The sequence below is a fragment of the Mustelus asterias genome, chromosome 14, assembly GCF_964213995.1.
Source record: "Mustelus asterias chromosome 14, sMusAst1.hap1.1, whole genome shotgun sequence".
Taxonomy (NCBI): domain Eukaryota; kingdom Metazoa; phylum Chordata; class Chondrichthyes; order Carcharhiniformes; family Triakidae; genus Mustelus; species Mustelus asterias.
The window spans coordinates 33858751-33880624 of NC_135814.1; the positions used below are offsets into that span (position 1 = coordinate 33858751).

The window sequence follows — 21874 nt, forward strand, 5'->3', positions numbered from 1 at the left end:
GTGGTATTTTATTGCTGTGTACACTTTCTCTGTAGCCTCCTGTACGCCATAACCTTTCTTATGTTTCAGTAGACAGTAACAACGTAGCTTCATATTTCAAACGATCTAAAGATAGTGGGCAGAATTCTCCCCAAAAAATCCTAAGAGTCAGATTTGTGTGAACTGGAGTAATTCACACTGTTTTTGTCAGTGGGTGTTCAGAGAAGAATCTCCCACTCCATGCACTGCAGAGGCCACCAGCCTGAATATCATTAAATTTCAGGGGGCGGGGCCCATCCCCACTGGAGAGGCCGGCAGCATAGCGCTGAGTGGGCCACTGCGTGTGCACTGATGTGTCATTGTCAAGATCAGCACATGCACAGCGGCACTGCACTTGCCTCCCGATTGCTGGCCAACGCGATCGTTGGCCAGCCCTGCGAACCTCTCAATGCCGGCTCTTTCTTTCTCCTCTGCCCGCCCCCCCCCCCGGGCATCACCCTCATTCTAACCCCATGGGGGGGCACTGATTGCCCCCCCCCCATCACTCCAGGGTTGGGCTGCCAGCTCCCCAAAAGTGGGGATCTGCTCTAAACCCCTCAGGAGTGAACCACTCTGGTGTGGGAAAGATGCTAGCAGGCCTGGAGACTTCAGTCCCAGGCCTGCTAATTACATTCCAATTGTATTAAAATTGCCATGTTAATTGTCTTTGCACCTCCCTGCCGATTTCTGGCATGAAGCAGACATAGAAATTCAACGCTGAAAGATGTGAGTGGGTGCAAATGCGCGCATGAACCTGCGAATCGGCCGACGTGGCAATCTCCCTGCCCGCTGCGCTAAAAAATTAATGCAGGGGGATAGGAGAATTGCGGCCAGTATATTTTTTCACAAGGCACCACACAGACACTGCAGCAAGAAAATAACCTTGGTTTTTATTGCAGTCACAGTTTAAGAATACATTTAAATGACCTTTTATATGATGAAGAGCACCTTTCCAAATGAAAATTGCTGGCACTGTGAAGTGTTTGTATTGTGGTACTGGAGTCCACATGTTTTCAATACATAAGTGCATTATTTTTACAGAGTCTCACTATTGGCACCTTGGTGGTTGACAAAATGCACACACTGGTAGCAGCTGTTAGTTTAATATACTTAATTTTTCAGATTTCAATATGCAGTAGTTGGGAAATTTCAACATGCCTCCTCTATAAGTTAACTGTGATTCCCTAGCTTCATATTAAACTATTTGGATGGAATACCCAAACAAGCTGAATTCAGCTGGCCTCATTGAATGAGAAGCATTTTTGTTTTCATAAGACCGTGAATTTTGGAGAGCTCAGTTTATGAATTCCTTGGGAAAAGCTACCTTTGGATAAAAGTTGGAAGTGAAACTCAATTGGATAACGATGTAAAAATTAACTATTTGAACGGTGAAAAGATTAAATATTTTTGTTTCTTTGTCTCAATTTTCTTCTCCTGAGGGCAGTTACTTGAGCTAGAATATGATTCATAGTTCTCTTGCAATCGGCCTCTATTTCATCCAAGAGGCTATTCTTTGTATGTGCCTCAGTGGTGAGATTTTTTTGCGAGCTGTTAGGCCACAAAAAGTTGAAGGTTGCAACTTTCCTCACCATTTAATATGTGTGCACTTCTGAATAATGGACACTAGGAGTCATGACTATTTATTTCCTCCTCCTTTAAACTTACGTTGGGGAAAATTTTTTTAAAACTTACCCGTACCCTAGTTGTAATCAACTAGGGTCAGACGATAAGTCTGAAATGGGATATTTTGTGGTATGCCTTTATCACACCTTATGATACATAGACCACTTGAGTATCTTAACATGTAAGCTGTCTCAATATTATTGTAAGCTTAATAGTACAGTGCGAAGCACTATTTCATTTAAATGTATATTAGAATATTTCTGGTAAGGATTTGCATTTCTTGCAGATGTAACAATTCTGGTTAAAACAATGTTTACTTGTAGACTTTGAAGATAATTGAAAAATAGTTTGTTAGCTTTCATAAGGACTGACTATGACTGTAGTGTTGTGTGTACCTAGTTTTGCTTATGCTTGTTTTATTTCTGTCCACTGTTTTAATTAACTAAAGGAACGCTTTAGCTATGTCTGCCCAGACTTGGTAAAAGAATTTAACAAATATGATACAGATGGTACTAAATGGATCAAGCAGTACACTGGAGTCAATGCCATCTCCAAAAAAGAATTTACCATTGATGTAGGCTATGAGCGATTTTTGGGTCCTGAAATTTTCTTTCACCCGGAGGTAACTTTAATTTGCTGTATCTACTGAGTTTCAATCACAAATTATATTATCCAGTTTGGTTGCTGGTAACTTACACACTGTTTTTCTATGTCTAGTTTGCAAATCCTGATTTCACACAGCCCATCTCAGAAGTAGTAGATGAAGTCATTCAGAACTGCCCCATTGATGTTAGACGTCCACTTTATAAGGTTAGTGCTTCAAATGTGTGGCATTCTTATTTTGGTTTTTGCACAACTCGTTTTATAAGTACTTGAGAAGGTATTGTAATCTTTGATTCCAAATTGTCCTTTCTACCTCTTTGTTTGTAAATTTCTGACCAATTTGAATTGGGTTTCCAAGTCTGCCATGAATGTAAATTAGAAACAGTAGTGATTCCAATATTGTGGGACCCAACTCAATACTGGCCTTCATCCTGACTTCAAAAAAATCTGATGTTTTCTACTTGACCAACTTGATACAGTATGGATCCAAATTTCCTAGCTTAGGGAGACACTGGCATTTTCGTAATGTCACTGGACTGTTTATAGTGATGTTTCTTTTCAGAATTCAATTGACTGTAGCATTTTTATCTATTTCTACCAATTACATCTGTGACTTTTTTCAGGATTTATAATTTAATCACACTTTTATGCTCCAAAGGTTTGCCAAAATTTAAGTAATCTCAATTCTTTCCATTTCTGTGCCCTCTGAATTTTCCATCTGCGCTCATTATTTTGTAGAAACTGCTTGAAGATTCTAGTCTAATTTTTTTGAGGTCTCCAATTTTCTTCTTTGTGACCAAATAAGATCTCCATTAGTTGGTAGTGCAAAATTAGTTAGCATTAAACATAGCAACTTGGAATTTTCCTTTAATATTTTGCTATAAACTTTGTGTATTGTCTGGATAAAGATGAAAACTGTGCAAAACTTTGAACAGTTTAAGGCTGAAGTAACGTTTTGTCTTTCAGAATGTTGTCCTCTCTGGTGGCTCAACCATGTTTAGAGATTTTGGACGCCGTTTACAAAGAGACTTAAAGAGGACAGTAGATGCCAGGCTTAAACTCAGTGAAGAATTGAGTGGTGGAAAACTAAAGGTTTGTTGTACTTAAATAAATTAAATCAAGATGGAAATCCAAAATACAGTCCAAAGATAAATGTTTGCTCTGCAGCTTGCTAAATTTTGTCACAACTTCCATTGAAAATTTTGAAGGGAAAAAAGGTTCTGAAAACTTGCCAGTTTTTCATGCTCCCCATTGACATTCTGTTTGACCGGCTGCACGGAACATGCACAGCAAAGATTCTCTGAAATATTTTAAAAACTGAAACTGCAAATATTACTCTGATTGGTGAGACACACCTCTGAATCGGCAGGTTTGAGTTCAAGCTCTTTCAGATTTAAGTGTGCAAACTAGGTGCAGAGGTCTTCCAAGGAGTCTGATGCAGGGCCAACCTTATGGGTGTGACTACCTAGGGTCACACCTCTGGACTACCTCACCTGAAGAAGGGGCTTGGAGCTCCGAAAGCTTGTGTGGCTTTTGCTACCAAATAAACCTGTTGGACTTTAACCTGGTGTTGTTAAACGTCTTACTGTGTTTACCCCAGTCCAACGCCGGCATCTCCACATCATGACTACCTAGGGTGCCATGATATCGTTAACTAAATATCTAATTTCTTAAGGAATGTTTTTCATTATTAAAGCATTCTTTGTAGGCAATGCTTTCATATGACATTATGTATACTAATATAGGAACTAGGAGCAGACGTAAGTCATTTGGCCTTCAAGCTTGCTCAGCCATTTAATATCATTGCTGATCTGATTATGGCCTCAACCCTTTTTGACTCCCTTCGCTATCAAGAATCAAACTCAGCCATAAAAAATATTCAATGACCTTCCCTCTGCTGCTCTCTGGGATCAAGAAATCAACAGATTAATGACATCGGAGTGAAAAGATGATCTTCTCTATCATAAATAGGAGGCACCTTAATTTTAAATTTATTTAATAAATTATTAAAACATGGATTGACAAAGCTTTGTGGAGGTGTGGGGAGGAGCGTTGTTTGTAATTCCCAAATTGCTAATCCATTTGAAATGGGGTCCATCAATCAGAAGTGTTTGAGAACTGCTGGTCTAAACTTTAGTGCAGCATTAAAGAAATGCTGCTTGCCAGAGGTGCTGTGTTTGTGGTTTGTTAAACAAAGGCTCCATCCTCTTGTTCTCCTGGACAATATTCAAATTACAAGAAGGTGCCTTGCTCCATGTTCCTTCCACATCAAAAACAGATTATCCTGTCATTCACTAATGTGCTGTTCATAGAATCATAGAAACCCTACAGTACAGAAAGAGGCCATTCGGCCCATCGAGTCTGCACCGACCACAATCCCACCCAGGCCCTATCCCCATATCCCTACATATTTACCCACTAATCCCTCTAACCTATGCATCTCAGGACACTAAGGGCAATTGTTAGCATGGCCAATCAACCTAACCCGCACATCTTTGGACTGTGGGAGGAAACCGGAGCACCCGTAGGAAACCCACGCAGACACGAGGAGAATGTGCAAACTCCACACAGACAGTGACCCAAGCCGGGAATCGAACTCGGGTCCCTGGACCTATGAAGCAGCAGTGCTACCATGCCGCCCTGTTGTAGGACCTTTCTGTGCATCAATTTTCATATTATGGTTACCTCCAAAGCAGTGCTGCAAAACTAATACATGGGTTGTAATATACGTTGGGGTGTCCTGATGATTTGATGAAGCTATTTATAAATCCATACTAGGGGAAACGCATTTGTTTTTTACTGGTGCCTTTTTTACAAAACTGCAAAGTTATCTTCGAAATGAGGGTGATGCAGCTTGATTCTTATCTGCTACATGATGCAGTTCAAATTAGATCAGCAGGTAACTCACCAAGCTTCCTTCTAAAGCATATTTCAAACCTGCAGCCTCTACACCTAGACAGACAATGGTAACAGTGGTATGGGAGCAAGTTCCCCTCCAAGCCCCACACCATCCTGACTCACTGGGTCAAAAACCTTGAACTCTCTAACAGTATTGTGGATGTACCTATACCAAATGGATTACAGTGGTTCAAGAAGATGACCCACCACCTCGAGGGTAGTTGGGAATGGGTGACAAGTCTTTGTCTTCCCAGCTTACATCCCATGAAAGAAAAAAAAGCAGTAGCTGAGATGGGATCATGTGTAGTCTCTCAAGCTCTCTAAAGATCAGTAAATCGGATTTATTTGATTTGAAATTAGAAATGAGGAATTGGTTTGTTCTCTTCTATCCTCATTTCAAAGTCCTGCTCAGACCCTTGGCTCATAAATAATGTGAATGATCAGATTTTTTCCTTTGGAGCCTGAATTTATCTGTACTTGACAACTCAATGTTCTCTAAAGGCACAAAAATGACAGTGACTTTACTTTATTAAGAAGATAGAACATTTAATGCAATACTGGATTTATAGTATTGAACAATTTAATCTGTGAGGAGAAATTCAAAATACTGCTCCCTGTTCATCATTCAAATAAATGTTTCCAAGACAACCATAAATTTTAAAACGTTTGATTTCTGACAGTATATCTAAGACTTGCATGTAGGGAAGTAAACTACCAATCCAGAATAGTCTCAGCAATCTGATACATGTTGCTTGTCAATGGTGGCATATGTGCTACAAATGCCGTTTCTCTGCTGTATCTCTGATTCTGCAATGACTACAGTCACTCAGGTTCTTAATGAGCTATGTCCAGCTATGATTAGTTTAGCAACCAACCTCCAGTATCAGAAATACTCACATTTATCTTTAAGCATCTCCAGATGAAGTTTTCTTGCCAATTGTGCCTGTTTGTTTTAGTGCAGGGATTATGACAGCTTTTTCTTGTGGTGTTACTGCAAGATTCCTCATGATACCAGTACAATTAAACTACTTTGCAAACTAATCCCAGAAAATACTTTCTAATGCTCTTGGGGCTTAAGTTTTAAATAAATTGCTGTTAGAAAATGTAGCTGTTTCTATATTAGGTTAAATGTTTCTGTCAACTAGGTTAAAACTGATTGACAGCTCCATGATCTCAGAGCTTACAGATGAGAAGAAATGCTTTTCCTTGGATCTGCAAAAAAAAATGTAAATTTGACATTGAAGATGTCAGACCCCAAACCTTTGTACCTAATGTAACATTCTACATATTTGAAAAGTATAATGCACAAAATATAGCAGACCATCCACCTCAAGGGAGTTTTCAGTCTTTGGTTACCATATTTAACTGGCATGATAGCCTTCTAGATTGTACAGCTCTTTGATGTTGGAGACAAAAGAAGTCAAATAAGTGCTTTTGACAAACAATTCATAGGATTCTTGTGCATCAATTTCCTCTCATGCCACAGATTGTTCATGACTTCCAATCAAAGGAAATCAATAATCCTGGTAGAACCTTGTTGGCTGAGAGGAAAATTAGCATTCAGACCACTGGAACTGAGTGCTAGTCATGTCATCGGTGTCCAAATTCAGAGTAAGGGACAGAATTTGAATAGTGACAAATGTGGGTTTTTTAAAAGTTGATTTGAGGTTTTCTGAAAATCCTTCTACACTAATAGGTTTACAGTGATTGGCTTCCAATAAAATTAGAAATCTCATTTCAACGGTTTGAGAACTGTGCACTTGGAAATTTAATTTACATAACATTTGATGTAATTGCATTCCTTTCTTTGTAGCCTAAACCAATTGATGTTCAAGTGATCACCCACCACATGCAAAGATATGCCGTTTGGTTTGGAGGGTCTATGCTAGCATCCACTGTGAGTAATATATATATTAATGTGTATATAATATGTACATGTACTTTATATTTTTGTCATACTTATCATAGCCAATTTTTATGCATTATAAATATTAAAATCCTTGTCTTTCCAGAATGGCCAAGAGTGTCAAATTTTGTTTTCAGTTTTTTTTTTTGAGTTGAAGCTGTCACCAACCAAAGCTGCTATTATTTTTAAATACATTCAGTACCATTCTTAACTCAGATACTAAAGTGGTCCAAGTCCATATGTGACATGCCCTGGATAATGTGCTTGGGCTGTCAAGTGGCAAGTAACATCCAAGCCATATTAATGCCAGACAATTACCCTCCTTGATAAATGGGATTCTCTCACTCATCTCGACCTTCAATGGAGTTACTCTCACTGAATCCCCATCACTATCCTGGGATGTTACCGTTTACCTCAAACTTTAAGCATGTCACTGATTCTATGGCTGAGCAGATCAGACGCTGGGAATTCTGTGATGAGTAACTCACCATCTGACCCCCCAAACCTGTCCATCATGTACAAGGCACGACAGGAGTGTGATGGAATATTCTCTATTTGCCTGGATAAGTGCAGCTCCAACAATACTCGTGAACAAACAGCCTGCTTGATTGGCACCCCATCCATTACCTTCACCATTCATTCCCACCCCAATACACAGTAGCAGCAGTGCGCACCATTACAAGATGCACTGCAGCAACTCACCAAAGCCTGTTCGATAGCATCTTCCAGACTCTCAGTAACATTTAGGAACAATCCAGAGCAAAGATAATTAATTAAGAGAAAGCCAACCTCGATGAGATGAGAATGCATCTGAGTCGAATGAGTTGGAATGAAATGGTGGCTGAACACTTTCAAAGAAAAGGCATTGCAAGCAATGTCAAGGTAGGACTAATAAATCCAAACTGCAATGGATGACGAAAGAGATAGAGGTGAAGATGGAAAGGAAAAAATGCACTTCAACAGATGTCAGACCGAAAATACAATAGGGAATGGAGCTGGAAAAAACTACGAAAAGCAAGAAGAGAGCATGAAAAGAGACTGGCAGCTAACACAAGGGAATCTCTGTTTCTTTAAGTGCATAAAAAGTAAGAAGGTGGTAAAAGACTGGCCAATTGGGGATAAAAAAGGCAGATAGAAGTATTCAAGATCCTGAGGGGGTAAGAGCAGGTAAATAGTGAGAAACTATTCCCATTCAAGAGACCATTAAGAACTGAGGGCAAAGATTCAAGATAATTGGCAAAGGAGTAAAAATGATCCAAGGAAATGTTTTCACCCAGAGGGCGATTAGATTCTGGAACAAACTTCCTGAGAGGATGGTGGAGGCAGGTTTGATCGAGGTATTCGAAAGGGAATTGAATTGCAGTCTGAATGCCCAAGGTTATGGGGATAAAGCAAGTGAAGTGGGATTAGATAGAATGTACTTTGAGACAGCCAGTGCAGACTTGATGGGCTGAATGGCTGCCTCTTGCACTGTAAAGATTCATGAGCCTCTCCCATTTACAAAGACAAGGGAAGCAAACCCATGCGAACCTCACCAGCTGCAAGTTCCCCTCCACGCCACGCACCATTCTGATTTTGGAATTGCATTGCAGTAAAATATAAATTTGCATCACCGTGTACAGCACCTGGAGTGGTGTTCATTGAATCCCTACAGTGCAGGAGGAGGTCATTTGACCCATCAAGTCTGCACCGAATCAGAATCACCAACAGCCCCCACACACTCTCGTTACCTACACAACTTGGGACACTGAGAGGCAATTTAGCATGGCCAATTCACCTAACCTGCACATCTTTGGACTGTGGGAGGAAACTGGAGCACCTGGAGGAAACCTACGTAGACATGGGGCGAATGTGCAAACTCCGCACAGACATGGGGGGGAGGGGGGAATGTGCAAACTGCGCAGTCACCCAAGGCCAGAATTGCACCCAAGGCCAGAATTGCACCCAAGTCCCTGGCGCTGAGGGGCAGCAGTGCTAAGCACTGTGCCACCATGACACTCCTCACTATTTACCCTGCCCTTATCTCAGGATGTTGGAAGAAGGTTTGCAGTTAGTAATGCCACCCTAAAACACAATTTTATGGAACAGACATACTTTCAGATGTCAAACTTGTATTGTAACTATTTTTCTCTTGACCCTTTAACCTGAGATGCTTTTGTCTCTTGCAGCCGGAGTTCTACCAGGTATGCCATACCAAAAAAGATTATGAGGAGATTGGCCCGAGCATTTGTCGCCACAATCCTGTCTTTGGAGTGATGTCTTAAGGCTGATGTCAATATTGTAAGGCTGAAGGGAGCCTTGCTTTTGGGGGCCTGTTATGTCTGAATAACTGGTGTTGCGTTATTAAAAATGGCTTGACTTTTAAAACAGATGACCAAACAGTATGTGGCTGGCAAATTTAATAATTGAAAGTGTCTTAAAATGGGCTAAATTGAAAGAAGCCAAAATATAAACATTCTTTTTTCTTTTATTAAACGTTTTGGATCAGTTTGTAAGAAAATTCTATAATGGTTTTAGATCAGGTTAGGCCCTAAAATAATTTGGTGGGAAATCCAAGACTGGGATTTGTGAGATTAGAATGTCAGCTGTACCATACTTGAATTGTACTCTCAAACGTGTACAATACAAGAGCCTGTTTATATTTCATACTGATTTTTTTTATACATCAGGTGGGGAAAGTGAGAGAATTAGGTTATCAAGTAAAATAATAAATGGCAAGAAAACTAATGCTCAGTGGAAGTCTGTGTGGATGTACTGGTCAACAGGGGTTGTACACATCAGTTTTTAAAAAAATCTAAGCATAAAATACAATGCGAAGTGGATTTCTGAGAACTGAACCAGAGATATATTTAATCCTTTAACGTTGGAGGTTTCTTTTGTCTTGAATTGGGATCTTTTTACTGTTGGCACGACTTGCTGATATGTCTGTGTCTGAAACAGTATAATTAAAATACAAACATTTCATCAAGCTCTGCTTGTACAGACCTAGCCAGGGAAGAGACATTCCAGCACCAACTATTGGAAGGGATAAATTGTGAATTTTCATTTTTCTTTCTTAAATGTGGATTCCTCATTTGTGTACAACACTGACTGGTGTATCTATGCTCTTCTAGAAATATCTCCTCAGAAAAGCCTAAAAGAAATTGTATCAGCATCTTATAAGCTGCAAAACAGTTTGTACAAGTTGTATGACTGCTCATTTGTGACTCCAGTCTGTTCCCAAAAGAATAACAAACTGTATTTCCTAATATCAAATATGGCTAACTCCGCAAGTGCTTTGGGAACTAAGGAACTATTTCTTATTCGAACTAACAGACGCCTGCTAGTGCTTTCTGAATACTGAATGCATTTCTTCTGTTTCTTCCCGCAAAAAAGACTGTTGGACCAGTATTGTAGTTCTAGAGCCTCATTTTGATTTAAACCAAATAATCTAATGATCAAAGTGGTGTATTTAATGCCTTGCACCATTCCAATAAAGGCACAAAATTCTTTTTAAACGTTTTGGCTATGACTGATTTATTCAACAAAAAAAAATCTCATTACACATGCACCTCTCCAACTAGGAGAAATAGAAGTAACTTGCATTTATGGTGGTTTTTAACACATGATTAACCACTCCTGAAAGTGAACCTTCACTTGTGTTTCACAGATATTTTTAATTGTGTGGATATCTAAATTAATTTTGCAATGTTATATTAGTTTATTGGTCTTGTCACTTTGCTCTATTCAATCATCCTAATTTTGCACGTTGGCAGAGCAGCACCAAACGAGACTGAGTTGGGCTACAAATGTAAAACAAGCTTGGTAAAGAGTAAGAATGGCAGCAATGAAAGTATATCTATCTCCTTTAGTGAGTAGAAATTAAATTGTTACAGCTGCTGTACTTAACCACACATTCCTACTGTGGTGGTCTTTTTAAATTTTCTTTCCATCCATTGAAGCTATCTCCAGATGGGCACTGTTTTTGACTACACCAGGTTAAAGTCCAACAGGTTTATTTGGTAGCAAATGCCATTAGCTTTTGGAGTGTTGCTCCTTCGTCAGATGGAGCAGATATCCACTCCATCTGACGAAGGAGCAGCGCTCCGAAAGCTAATGGCATTTGCTACCAAATAAACTCGTTGGACTTTAACCTGGTGTTGTTAAAACTCTTACTGTGTTTACCCCAGTCCAACGTCGGCATCTCCACATCACTTTATTTGAACCAGCCCGGTTGAGAAATACTTGCAAGAAAATAATCAAGACTTAAGAAATTTAAAGAACTGAAAATTAAAAAGTTTTTCCATCACATTTGGAAACGTCCCATTTCTTGAATTTGAATTGAATGGCTTGGCTTCTCCCTATGTGATGTATGTATCAAAACTAAAGCAAGCATTTTATAGTTTCATTATTTACCATGAAGAAAATTAACCACAGCAAATGGACAAATTTCTTCATTTTTGTCAAATCCCTCCATTTTCCCGTTTCAGATTTCATCTATGTTCCTTTTCAAGCTATGTACCATCCTGACCTGGAGCCCATTGTCATGGACTCATTACCACTGGATCAAATTCCTGGAATTCTCATTGAAGGTATCATCACCCCTGGGGTACAGTGCTCCAAGAAAGCCCAACACTACCTTAAGGCAACAAATACAGCCTTGCCAGCACTGCCCACATTCCCAAATTCATTACCAAAAAAATGTACAAAGAGCAACTTTGTTAAAGCCGATTCCATTGTACTGATCTGTTCCCTCTTTTTCTCTTAACCCCACAAGAAGTGACAGTAGTCAAATGTAATTAGACTTGTCCCAGTGGGACCTCTTGTTTATTCCCCAAAATAATTAACCTTAAATGCCACTTTTCAAAAAAAAGTGCCTCAGTACTGCAAAGAGCCAACCAATACCATGTCTTCCTGGGGTAATAAAGTTTGATCAATGAAAATAAAATTCTGATCGTCCAACCTCTGTTAGATGACCAAATAGATTTCTTCCAGGATGATGTTTCATAGACATTTTTAATCACTAATCAAAGACATGATGGTCAGAACTCAAATGTAACCCCACATTTCTGCAGCATCTGCATGACTCTTGAATGTACTTTTCCAATTAATGATGAGACATTTATTGTGGCAGAATCTTGTAACTGGGGAAAACAATTGGATGTTGCTCCCCATGGTGATGGTCATTTGCCTAATTCAATTCTCCTCCTCACCTTCAGGTACCATGCTCCAATAGAGCATTGGCTGTCATAGGCTTCTATTGGATTGATCCATAATTGATGTTTGGCAAATTACTGCAGTGGTTTGCTGCTGTTTTCTTTGATTAGCCATACAAGGAGCACTGCAGCTTTTACTACCTTCCATCAGGTATATTGGAAGGATTTCTACAGGCTGATAATCCACCTATTTGGCCACAGTTTGCCTAGTTCAATGTGGCACCAAACTTATAAAATTTCAAATGAACTGGAAGCTCAAGAGTACACTCAAGCCTGGCTAGTACAAAAGTCTACATACAGGGTATCACTATTATGGCTACCATTATTTGTGTGTCAAATGGGTTAGTGTGTGCCTATATCAATTTGAGAAAAGTGAGTCTGCAATAATAACTGAGATTGCTTGTATCTTGGCCATGGTCTGACATAACCTATGTGCACTTTTCAGCTTTTAACAGTCAACCTTTGCTCAAGTGGGCTAGTATTTTAATTTGCTGTGTATTTCCAAAATTTAACTGAAAATGGTTAAATTAATATCTATCGGGTGTTATGATCCGAGACTAGACCCCTCCAGTTCTAAAGATCTGGTTAGTGACCAGTAACACTTTGCTTAAAATAGACAAAATTTGAGATTCAAGGCACTTGCTACAAGAATAAAGCCACAAGATTCATTGGGTTTTGAGCAAACAGACTTTGTGAGGTCAAAGAGATAAAACAACTTATAATATTTAAGAAATACTCTAGCATTCAGAGTTAATATGAGGTGCATGTAAATTGACATACTGGTTTAACACACCACGCTACAGTAAATAGCAAATGCAACCCAAGACACATTTCTCAGCAACCCACCCATTAAACACTGAGTCGGCCAGTCTCAAATTCTGTCTCCCTAACAAGACTCTGAAGATCAAGCCTCTGAATTCCCTCACAGCTACTCCAACTCTGCTTCAATGACTGCACACCTCCCAGGATTTCCAGCTAGCCTCCTGAAACTCTTCCCTGGATTTCCAAGTTTGCACTCGTGTGCAATTTCAGTTCTTTTATTACTGCCTAATTGCTGGCACTTGCCTTGGATTTCACCAAGCTCTGATCTGCTCCGTTTCAAGCTAGAACTGGTCTCAGAGAACCCTTTTCAATATGAAGTCAGTGACAACAACCTGCCCCCTCGGACTTGTAAGCCCCAACTGCACAGAGCTAACTGACTACTGAGTCCCAACTACACAGAACAAGCGAACAGCAACACTTTTTCTACCTGGCGTCTGATAACGCAGCAGTTTCGGTGTGGCCTATTTCCCTGTTGCTGAACACTCACTTTATCCAGGAAACACATAATTTGAAACGCTAGAATGTAAGTCCCACCCATCTCTATGATGAATTAGCATTCCAGGGCTCACTGAATCATTTTAAACAAATTGTAACTTTAACTCCCAAAACAACTTTCTAGGCCACGTTTCTTTGTAAGCAGTGTAAGCACCTTGGACGGGTTTTTACAGCCTCGCTTGCCCCAAAACCGCAAAATCCTGCCTGAGGTCAATGGATCTTTCTATGGTCTGCCCTCGCCTGCCCCAATTCCTGTGGTGGGGGGTAAAATTCTGGCCTTTGTCTCCAATTGTCCAGCTAAGTAAGTCCACCTGTTTTATCATCATGCCTTTCTGGACATTAACTCCTTAAGGCAATATGACCCCAACATTGTAAGTGTTCCAGTCTTCAAGCTGCTTTATTTGCATTTATCACATTTTCTGGAGTTGAACTTTAGCATTCCAAGGGCTAACTGGTAAGAGAAGAAACTTGAAGGATGTTGATAATGGGGGGGGGGGTAATGTCCTTCCTCTTGTAATTTTGACCCTTAGAAAAGAAAAAAAAACGCCAAATTAAAACTTGACCTCTATTTCTGACTGGCAGTTGTCCAGTTGGAATGGATCTGTTTGACAAATAGGTCATCTCAATCATTTATAATTGTTCTCCTTGAAGTGGAATCAATGCCTTTTTTTAAAAGTAAATTTTTTTGTGCACCCAGAAGCTTTCATTAGCTTGATATCTCAAAGCACTTCACAACAAAGAAAGTACAATCCCTGCTGTAACAAGAGAGTTTGTGCATGCAGAGTCTCACAAACAACAATGAGAGAAACGGCCAAATAATCTGTTCTATTAGTGGTGGTTGATATATACATAAATGTTGGCCATGACATGGGAGAACTCCCTTGCTTTTCGAATAGTGTCATGGAAACTTTCAAGCACACTTGAGGGTTGACAGAGCCTTATTTTAAAACTTCCCTCAAAAGACTGCACTGGCAAGGTCTGCAAGACACAACATGCCACAAGATGGAGGAAGGTAAAATCACCTCTAATGCACCTCTCCCCGATGAACTCAATGCATTCTATGTCCGTTTTGAACAAGAAGTCAGCGAGAGCTTGCCCTCTATCCCGCAAGCCTCGGGCAAACCTGTATCTGAGGTCACCATTGCCGATGTCAGCGCAGCCTTCTCAAAAGTCAACCCACGGAAAGCAACTGGCCCAGATGGGGTACACAGACGAGCACTCAGGTCCTAGAATCATAGAAACCCTACAGTACAGAAAGGCCATTCGGCCCATCAAGTCTTCCCCGACCACAATCCCACTCAGGCCCTACCCCCATATTCTACCCACTAATCCCTCTAACCTACGCATTTCAGGACACTAAGGGCAATTTTTTTAGCATAGCCAATCAACCTAACCCGCACATCTTTGGACCTGTGCAGACTAGTTGGCAGGGGTATTCGCAGACATCTTCAACCACTCTTTATACCAATCTGAGGTCTCTACCTGCTTCAAGAAGATGACCATTATCCAGTACCAAAGAAAAGTCAAGCAGCGTATCTTAATGACTATCATACGGTGGCTCTAACATCCATCATTATGAAGTGCTTTGAAAGGTTAGTCATGGCACAAATTAATTCCTGCCTCCCAGACTGCCTGGATCCACTAAGTTCGCCTATCACCGCAACAGGTCCACGGCAGACACCATCTCCCTGGCCCTGCACTCAACCCTGGAACAATTAGATGACAGACACCTATGTCAGACTCCTATTCATAGACTACAGTTCAGCCTTTAACAACATTATTCTTATGAGATTCATCTCCAAACTGTGTGGTGTGGGACTCGGCTCCTCCCTCTGCAACTGGATCCTAGACTTTGTAACCCACAACAGCAATCAGTAAGGATAGGCAACAACACCTCCTCCTCGATCATCCTCAACACCAGTGCTCTGCAAGGCCGTGTCCTCAGCCCCTTATTATACTCCTTATACACCTTTGACTAACCTTTCAAAGCACTTCATAATGATGGATGTCAGGAGACTAAGGAAATTTGGCATGTCCACTACAACTCTCACCAACTTCTACAGATGCACCATAGAAAGCATTATTTCCAGTTGTATCACAGTTCGGTATGGCTCCTGCTCTGTCCAAGACCCCAACAAACTACAAAGGGTCGTGAACGAAGCCCAGTCCATCACGCAAACCAGCCTCCCAACTTGATTTTCAAGTTTGCTGATGACACCAACGTTGTGGGTCGGATCTCAAACAATGACGAGGCACAGTACATGAAAGAGATAGAGAACCTGGTGAACTGGTGCGACGACAATAATCTCTCCCTCAATATCAACAAAACGAAGGAGATAGTCTTCAATTTCAGGAAGCGTAGTGGAGGTGTGTCCATGTCTACATCAATGGGGACAAAGTAGAAATGGTCAGAGCTTCAAGTTTTTAGGTGTCCAGATCACCAACAAACTGTCCTGGTCCTTCCATGTGTACACTATAATTAAGAAAGCCCACCAATGCCTCTACTTTCTCAGGAGACTAAGGAAATTTGGCATGTCCACTACAACTCCCACCAATTTCTACAGATGCACCATAGAAAGTTGTATCACAGTTTGGTATGGCTCCTACTCTGTCAAAGACCCCAACAAACTACAAAGGGTCGTGAACGAAGCCCAGTCCATCACGCAAACCAGCCTCCCATCCATTGACACAGTCTACATTTCCCATTGCCTTGGAAAAGCAGCTAGCATAATCAAGGAGACCACGCATCCCAGACATACTCTCTTCCATCTTCTTCCATCGGGAAAAAGATACAAAAGTTTGAAATAACGTAACAACCGACTCAAGAGCAACTTCTTCCCTGCTGCTGTTACTTATGAATGGACATACCTCGCATTAAGTTGATCTTTCTTTACACCCTAGCTATGACTGTAACACTACATTCTGTACTCTCTCTTTTCCTTCCCTATGTATGGTATGCTTTGTCTGTATAGCGCGCAAGAAACAATACTTTTCACTGTACACTAATACATGTGACAATAATAAATCAAATGAAATCAAACCGAATATCAATGACAGCTAATTGCAGGCATCCTAGGAAGTCAAACTGAGCATTCCAGTGGAATGGAAAATGCCACAAGTGTTTTTATGAGAAGTATAAGGCTGTATGTTTGAGCTCCTATCAGAGAGATTGTGGAATGTTCAAATATTGGAAACATACCAAGCAGAATCTCCATATAATATTAGATATAAAACTAGACTCTCTTACACTGTTATTAAGCAAAACCAGGCGAAACAGTGATTCACTTTCATTGCACTTGCACCAATGTGATTTTAACTGTTAATTTTATAAAGTATGTTCAAGTACTGTAATTCTTAATGCATAATCTTGAATTGTTACTTATTGTGTGCTTTACTTCATCATTAAAATTTCTAAGTTCCAAATTCTTAATTTCTAACTCTAGAGTTCTCGGTTGTGCTTGCCTTGTTCAGGCAAGTAACAGTTAAGATCAGTATGTTACGATCTTTATGGCTTGCATAAGTGTTAAGATAATCTTAATTGATTTATTATTAGACAACACAATGGTCAGCTAAAGTGGACATCTTATGTATAAGAAAGAGGGGTGGGAAAATAACATTCCCTTTGGAAACTCTCATCTAAAATCCCAATAGGGGTGGCACAGTGGTTAGCACTGCTGCCTCACAGCACCAGGGACCGGGACCTGGGTTCAATTCCTGGCTTGGGTCTCTGTCTGTGTGGAGTTTACACGTTCTTCCTGTGTGTGGGTTTCCTCTAGGTGCTCCGGTCTCCTCCCACAGTCCGAAAGATGCGCTGGTTAGGTGCATCTTCCATGCTAACATTCTCCCTCAATGTACCCAAACAGGTGCCAGAGTGTGGCGACTAGGGGATTTTCATAGTAATTTCATTGCAGTGTTAATGTAAGCCTACTTGTGACACTAATAAATAAACTTCAAATAATTTATTTTAGCTATAATATTCTTTATATGACTTTACAAGTGATAGTGTTCTTTAAAGCTTGCAGTCAACAGATACCAACAGGCCATAGTTTCTCAATGATTTTTTCTGTACAAGTCATAGAGTTACTTACATTTAATTTTATTAATACAAGTCATAGAGTTACTTACATTTAATTTTATTAATACAAGTCATAGAGTTACTTACATTTAATTTTATTAATCTCTGTGGCACAATTAGTTAGAAAGGATGGTGGTCCGATCCCGCCAAGGGATCAAGTGCCTGCACATTTAGGGCAGTGCAGTAGCACAGTGGCTAGCGCTGCCTCATAGTGCCAGGAACCTGGGTTCAATTCTGGCCTCAGGTGACTGTGCGGAATTTGCACATTCTCCCCGTGTCTGTGTTGCTTTCCTCCGGGTACTCCGGTTTCCTCCCACACTCCAAAGATGTGTAGGTTAGGTTGATTGGCCATGCTAAATTGACACTTAGTGTGTCAGCAGGATTATCAGGGTAAATGCGTGGGATTATGGGGATCGGGCCAGGGTGGGATTGTTGTCAGTGCAAACCCAATGGGCTGAATGGCCTCCTTCTGCACTGCAGGGATTCTATGATTTCTATTATTCAGAAAACGGCAAAATTTTGTCTTCCACAGAGACCAGCAATACCCATGGTCTTGGAGCTGTACTGATTCCAGTTGGAGCTTCTTCAACTTCTATCCCCACTTCTCATTACTCCAAGATCCATTATTTGGAAATAGTTCAAATTCACCTCTTCCATTAGCTTAGGCTGCAAATCATCTTGTGTCACCCCACCTCTGTAACTAGAGCCGTATAGACTAAAGGCAAGTGTTCATCCCGGGCCTCCTTGGGCACCACAGAGTTTACATTCCATTGCAAACAAATGATATGTTTCCTTTAGTGACAAAGCCCCATCCTCTTCAACATTTGTTTAACCCAAGACCCACAAATGGCAAAAGCATGAAGAACATATGTTAAAAAACACTTCCTATCATAGTGTCAAACATAAAGAAGAACTTCCTTCTAATATAGATGTTCTGCCCCACAAGCGTAGTTAATCAATTAAATTATTGCATGGGTTTTATTTATGGGTAGCATGGTGGCACATTAGTTAGCACTGTTGCCTCACAAACGCCACGGACCTGGGATCGATTCCAGCCATGGCTGACTGCCTGTGTGGAGTTTGCACGTTTTCCCCATGCCTGTGTGGGTTTCCTTCGGGTGCTCCGGTTTCCTACCACAGTCCAAAGATGTACAGGTTAGGAGGATTGGCCATGCTAAATTGCCCTTAGTGTCCTAAAATGTGCAGGTTAAGGGGATTAGCCATGACAAATGTGTTACAGGGATAGGGTGGGCCTGGGAAAGATGCTCTGTCAGAGAGTCAGTGCAGACTCGAAGAGCTGAATGGTCTCCTTCTGCACTGTTGGGATTCTATGATTCTATAAAGTGTCATTCTAGAACATACTACTATTCAGCCATTTTTTCAAACAGAGCGGTTTAATATAGACTCTTATGCAACTTAAAGTTATAAAATAATCAAGTGTCATTTCTCACAAACAGAAATATCCCAATTGCCTTGACTACCCACCGTCTAACAAAAATTCAAACTGAACCATTTAATTTAAAATGTGGTTAAAGAATACAATCCACAAATGTTACAGACCACAACAAACCCTGAAAATTAGTAGAATTATCAAAATCGTATTCTAGATTTGTCTGTCCATGTTCAGTTAATCTAGCCAAGTGATCTTTAAAGTATGTACTGTACTACAATTCTGCAGTTGTCAATAGCCTTCCTTGATCATAGCTCTCTGTTTAGTGTGAATGGATCGTGCATAAAGTGTAATGCAGCACAAAACCATACAGGTTGTGTAACCAAATGTTAACACAGTTTTAGGGGTTCTGTTCATTACCTTGTTCCAAAGACAACAATCCTAGTCTAACTAATCTTTCCGCATAACAAGATTCTCCAGTTCAGACACCATCCTTGTAACACTCATCTGTACCATCTCTACTATCACATCTTTCCTATAGTGCATTGACTTGAATTGTACCCCAGCACCTAACTGATGTTTTATACAGTTCCAGCATAGCCTTATACATTTTATATTCTATGCTTCAGCTAATAAAGGCAAATATGTTCTTGACCACCTTATCCACTTGTCTAGCCACTGTCAGGGATCTCTGGACATGCATTCCAAGGTCCTTTTGTTCTTGTACACTCCCCAGCATCTTGGAATTTTGTGCATTCCCTTGTCTTGCTAGCCTTCCCCGAATGTATTACCACTAGATTGAACTTCATTTGCCATGATTCCTCCCACCTGAAGTCTCCAGCTTTCTTGTTCATTATTAACTACATTGTCAATTTATGTTTAGTTTGAATGCTTCTTAATCATACCCCCTACATTCAGATCTGAATCATTGATACATACCACAGGAAACAACGAACCCAATACTGAGCTCTGTGAAACCTCACAGGAAACAACTTGGTTTACATATTTGCTCTTTTATCTTCCCCTGAGTGTTCAGAAGTCTATAGCACATTCCCCGTCGTGTGTTTGCTTCTTTTACATTCTTCAGTCCAACCCCTATGGCCTCATTTGATGATACTTTACCCATATCTTCCCTCTTATCATTGACGCTTTAATCAATTTTGCAACAGCGCATCCCTCCCTCCCCACACCCAGCACCACCACCCCAACAGCCTCCCGTGTCCTTCCAACCACTTTGTTTTTTTATCCTCCTCTCTATCTCTTTTGAAAACTCTGCAACTAGGAATGTTGGGTTGCCATTTCTGGCCTTCTTCCAACCATGTCTTAGTAACAACAATGAAGTCATTATTTCCATGTGTCAATCATGTGCTCAACTCTGTTGCCTTACTCCTGAGACTAACATTGAAGTATATCCCATTTAACACTCCCGAACTCCCTTATTTATTTTCTAGCTTTCACTTGGGGGCGCGGAATCGGTATCTCATAAGAAATATTCATTTCCTTAAAAGCATTGTTAAATTAAATTAAGTTTACGTGCAACTCATCCATATTAGTATTAGGCAGTATTATAATTTAGATGGAGATCCGTGATTCCTAATCCATTTGAGAATATTTCCTTCAATCAAAATCACAGGTTTCACAGATGGGAACAAATATATGAAATATATATATATCACCACTGCACATGTGAATAAAAAGACAGTATTTTTGTGCGGTTTAGACCTCACTGGGCTTTGTTGATTTTGATGTGAATATGTTAAGGTTGCAAGATCTTACCATAAAATACCCTTAAACCTTAACCCAAATTAGGGTAACCTCATCAAAGAGAGAAAGGCAGATGCTGAATATTCAACAAAGATGTTGAATATTTTGAATATGTTGAAAATTTTTAATGTTAATATCTAAATATATGTTGTTCATACATTCATTTTATGCATGTGGCCCTCAACAATTTACTGTAGTATAAGGGTCTGGTATGGTGGCACGGTGGTTAGTACTACTGTCTCACAGCTCCAGGGACCTGGGTTCAATTCTGGCCTCGGGTCACTGTCTGTGTGCAGTTTCCACGTTCCCCCCATGTCTGTGTGAATTTCCTCCGAGTGCTCTGGTTTCCTTCCACAATTCAAAGGGTTAGGTTGATAGGCCATGCTAAATTGCCCCTTAGGGGACTAGCAGGGTAAATACTTGGGTTACAGGGATACTGATTTGTTGTTGGTGCAGGCTCGATGGGCCAAATGGCCTCCTCCTGCACTGTAGGGAATTCTATGATTCTATAAAGAAATATTGGCTCAGATGACCAAGAATCGTCAAGGAGGCAGGTTTTAGAGAATGTCTTAAAGGAGGAAAGTGAGGTAGAGAGGCAGAGTAGGGAGAACATTCCAGAGTGTAGAGCCTAGGCAACTGAAAGCATGGCTAACAAAGGTAAAAACAATTAAAATAATGGATTCTCAAGAGGCCAGCAGTGGATAAGCATAAATATCTTGGAGGATTGTGGGGCTGGAGAAGATTACAGAAATAGGGAGGAGTAAGGCCATAAAGGAATTTGAAAACAAGGATGATAGTCTTAAAACCAAAACATTGTTTGACTGATAGACAATGTAGGTCAATGAGCTCAGTGGTGGTAGGGGAATGGGATTTGGTGCAAGTTAAGACACAAACTGCAGAGCTTTGGATGACATTGAGTTTACAAAGGATGGAATATGTGAAATCATCCAGGAAAGCATTGGACTAGTTATTGTAATGAAGACAATAATGAAGGTTTTGCCAGGAGATTAGCTGAGATATATGAATTTGTGCCATGATCCTGAGGTGGAAATAAGCAGTCTTAGTGATAGCGTAAATATGAGGTC

At 40.3% G+C, this 21874-nt stretch overlaps 1 protein-coding gene across 1 annotated transcript in view; it reads left to right on the forward strand.

Moving 5' to 3' along the window:
* LOC144503581 (actin-related protein 3) overlaps nt 1–10545 on the forward strand; it is a 52690-nt gene extending 42145 nt beyond the window's left edge. Inside the window, exons 8-12 of the mRNA XM_078228163.1 lie at nt 2090–2263; nt 2359–2451; nt 3211–3336; nt 6956–7039; nt 9217–10545. Of these exons, the coding sequence (XP_078084289.1) occupies nt 2090–2263; nt 2359–2451; nt 3211–3336; nt 6956–7039; nt 9217–9312 (573 nt within the window). The 3' untranslated portion in view covers nt 9313–10545. The remainder of the gene's footprint in view (nt 1–2089; nt 2264–2358; nt 2452–3210; nt 3337–6955; nt 7040–9216) is intronic.
* Nucleotides 10546–21874: the final 11329 nt, after the last annotated feature.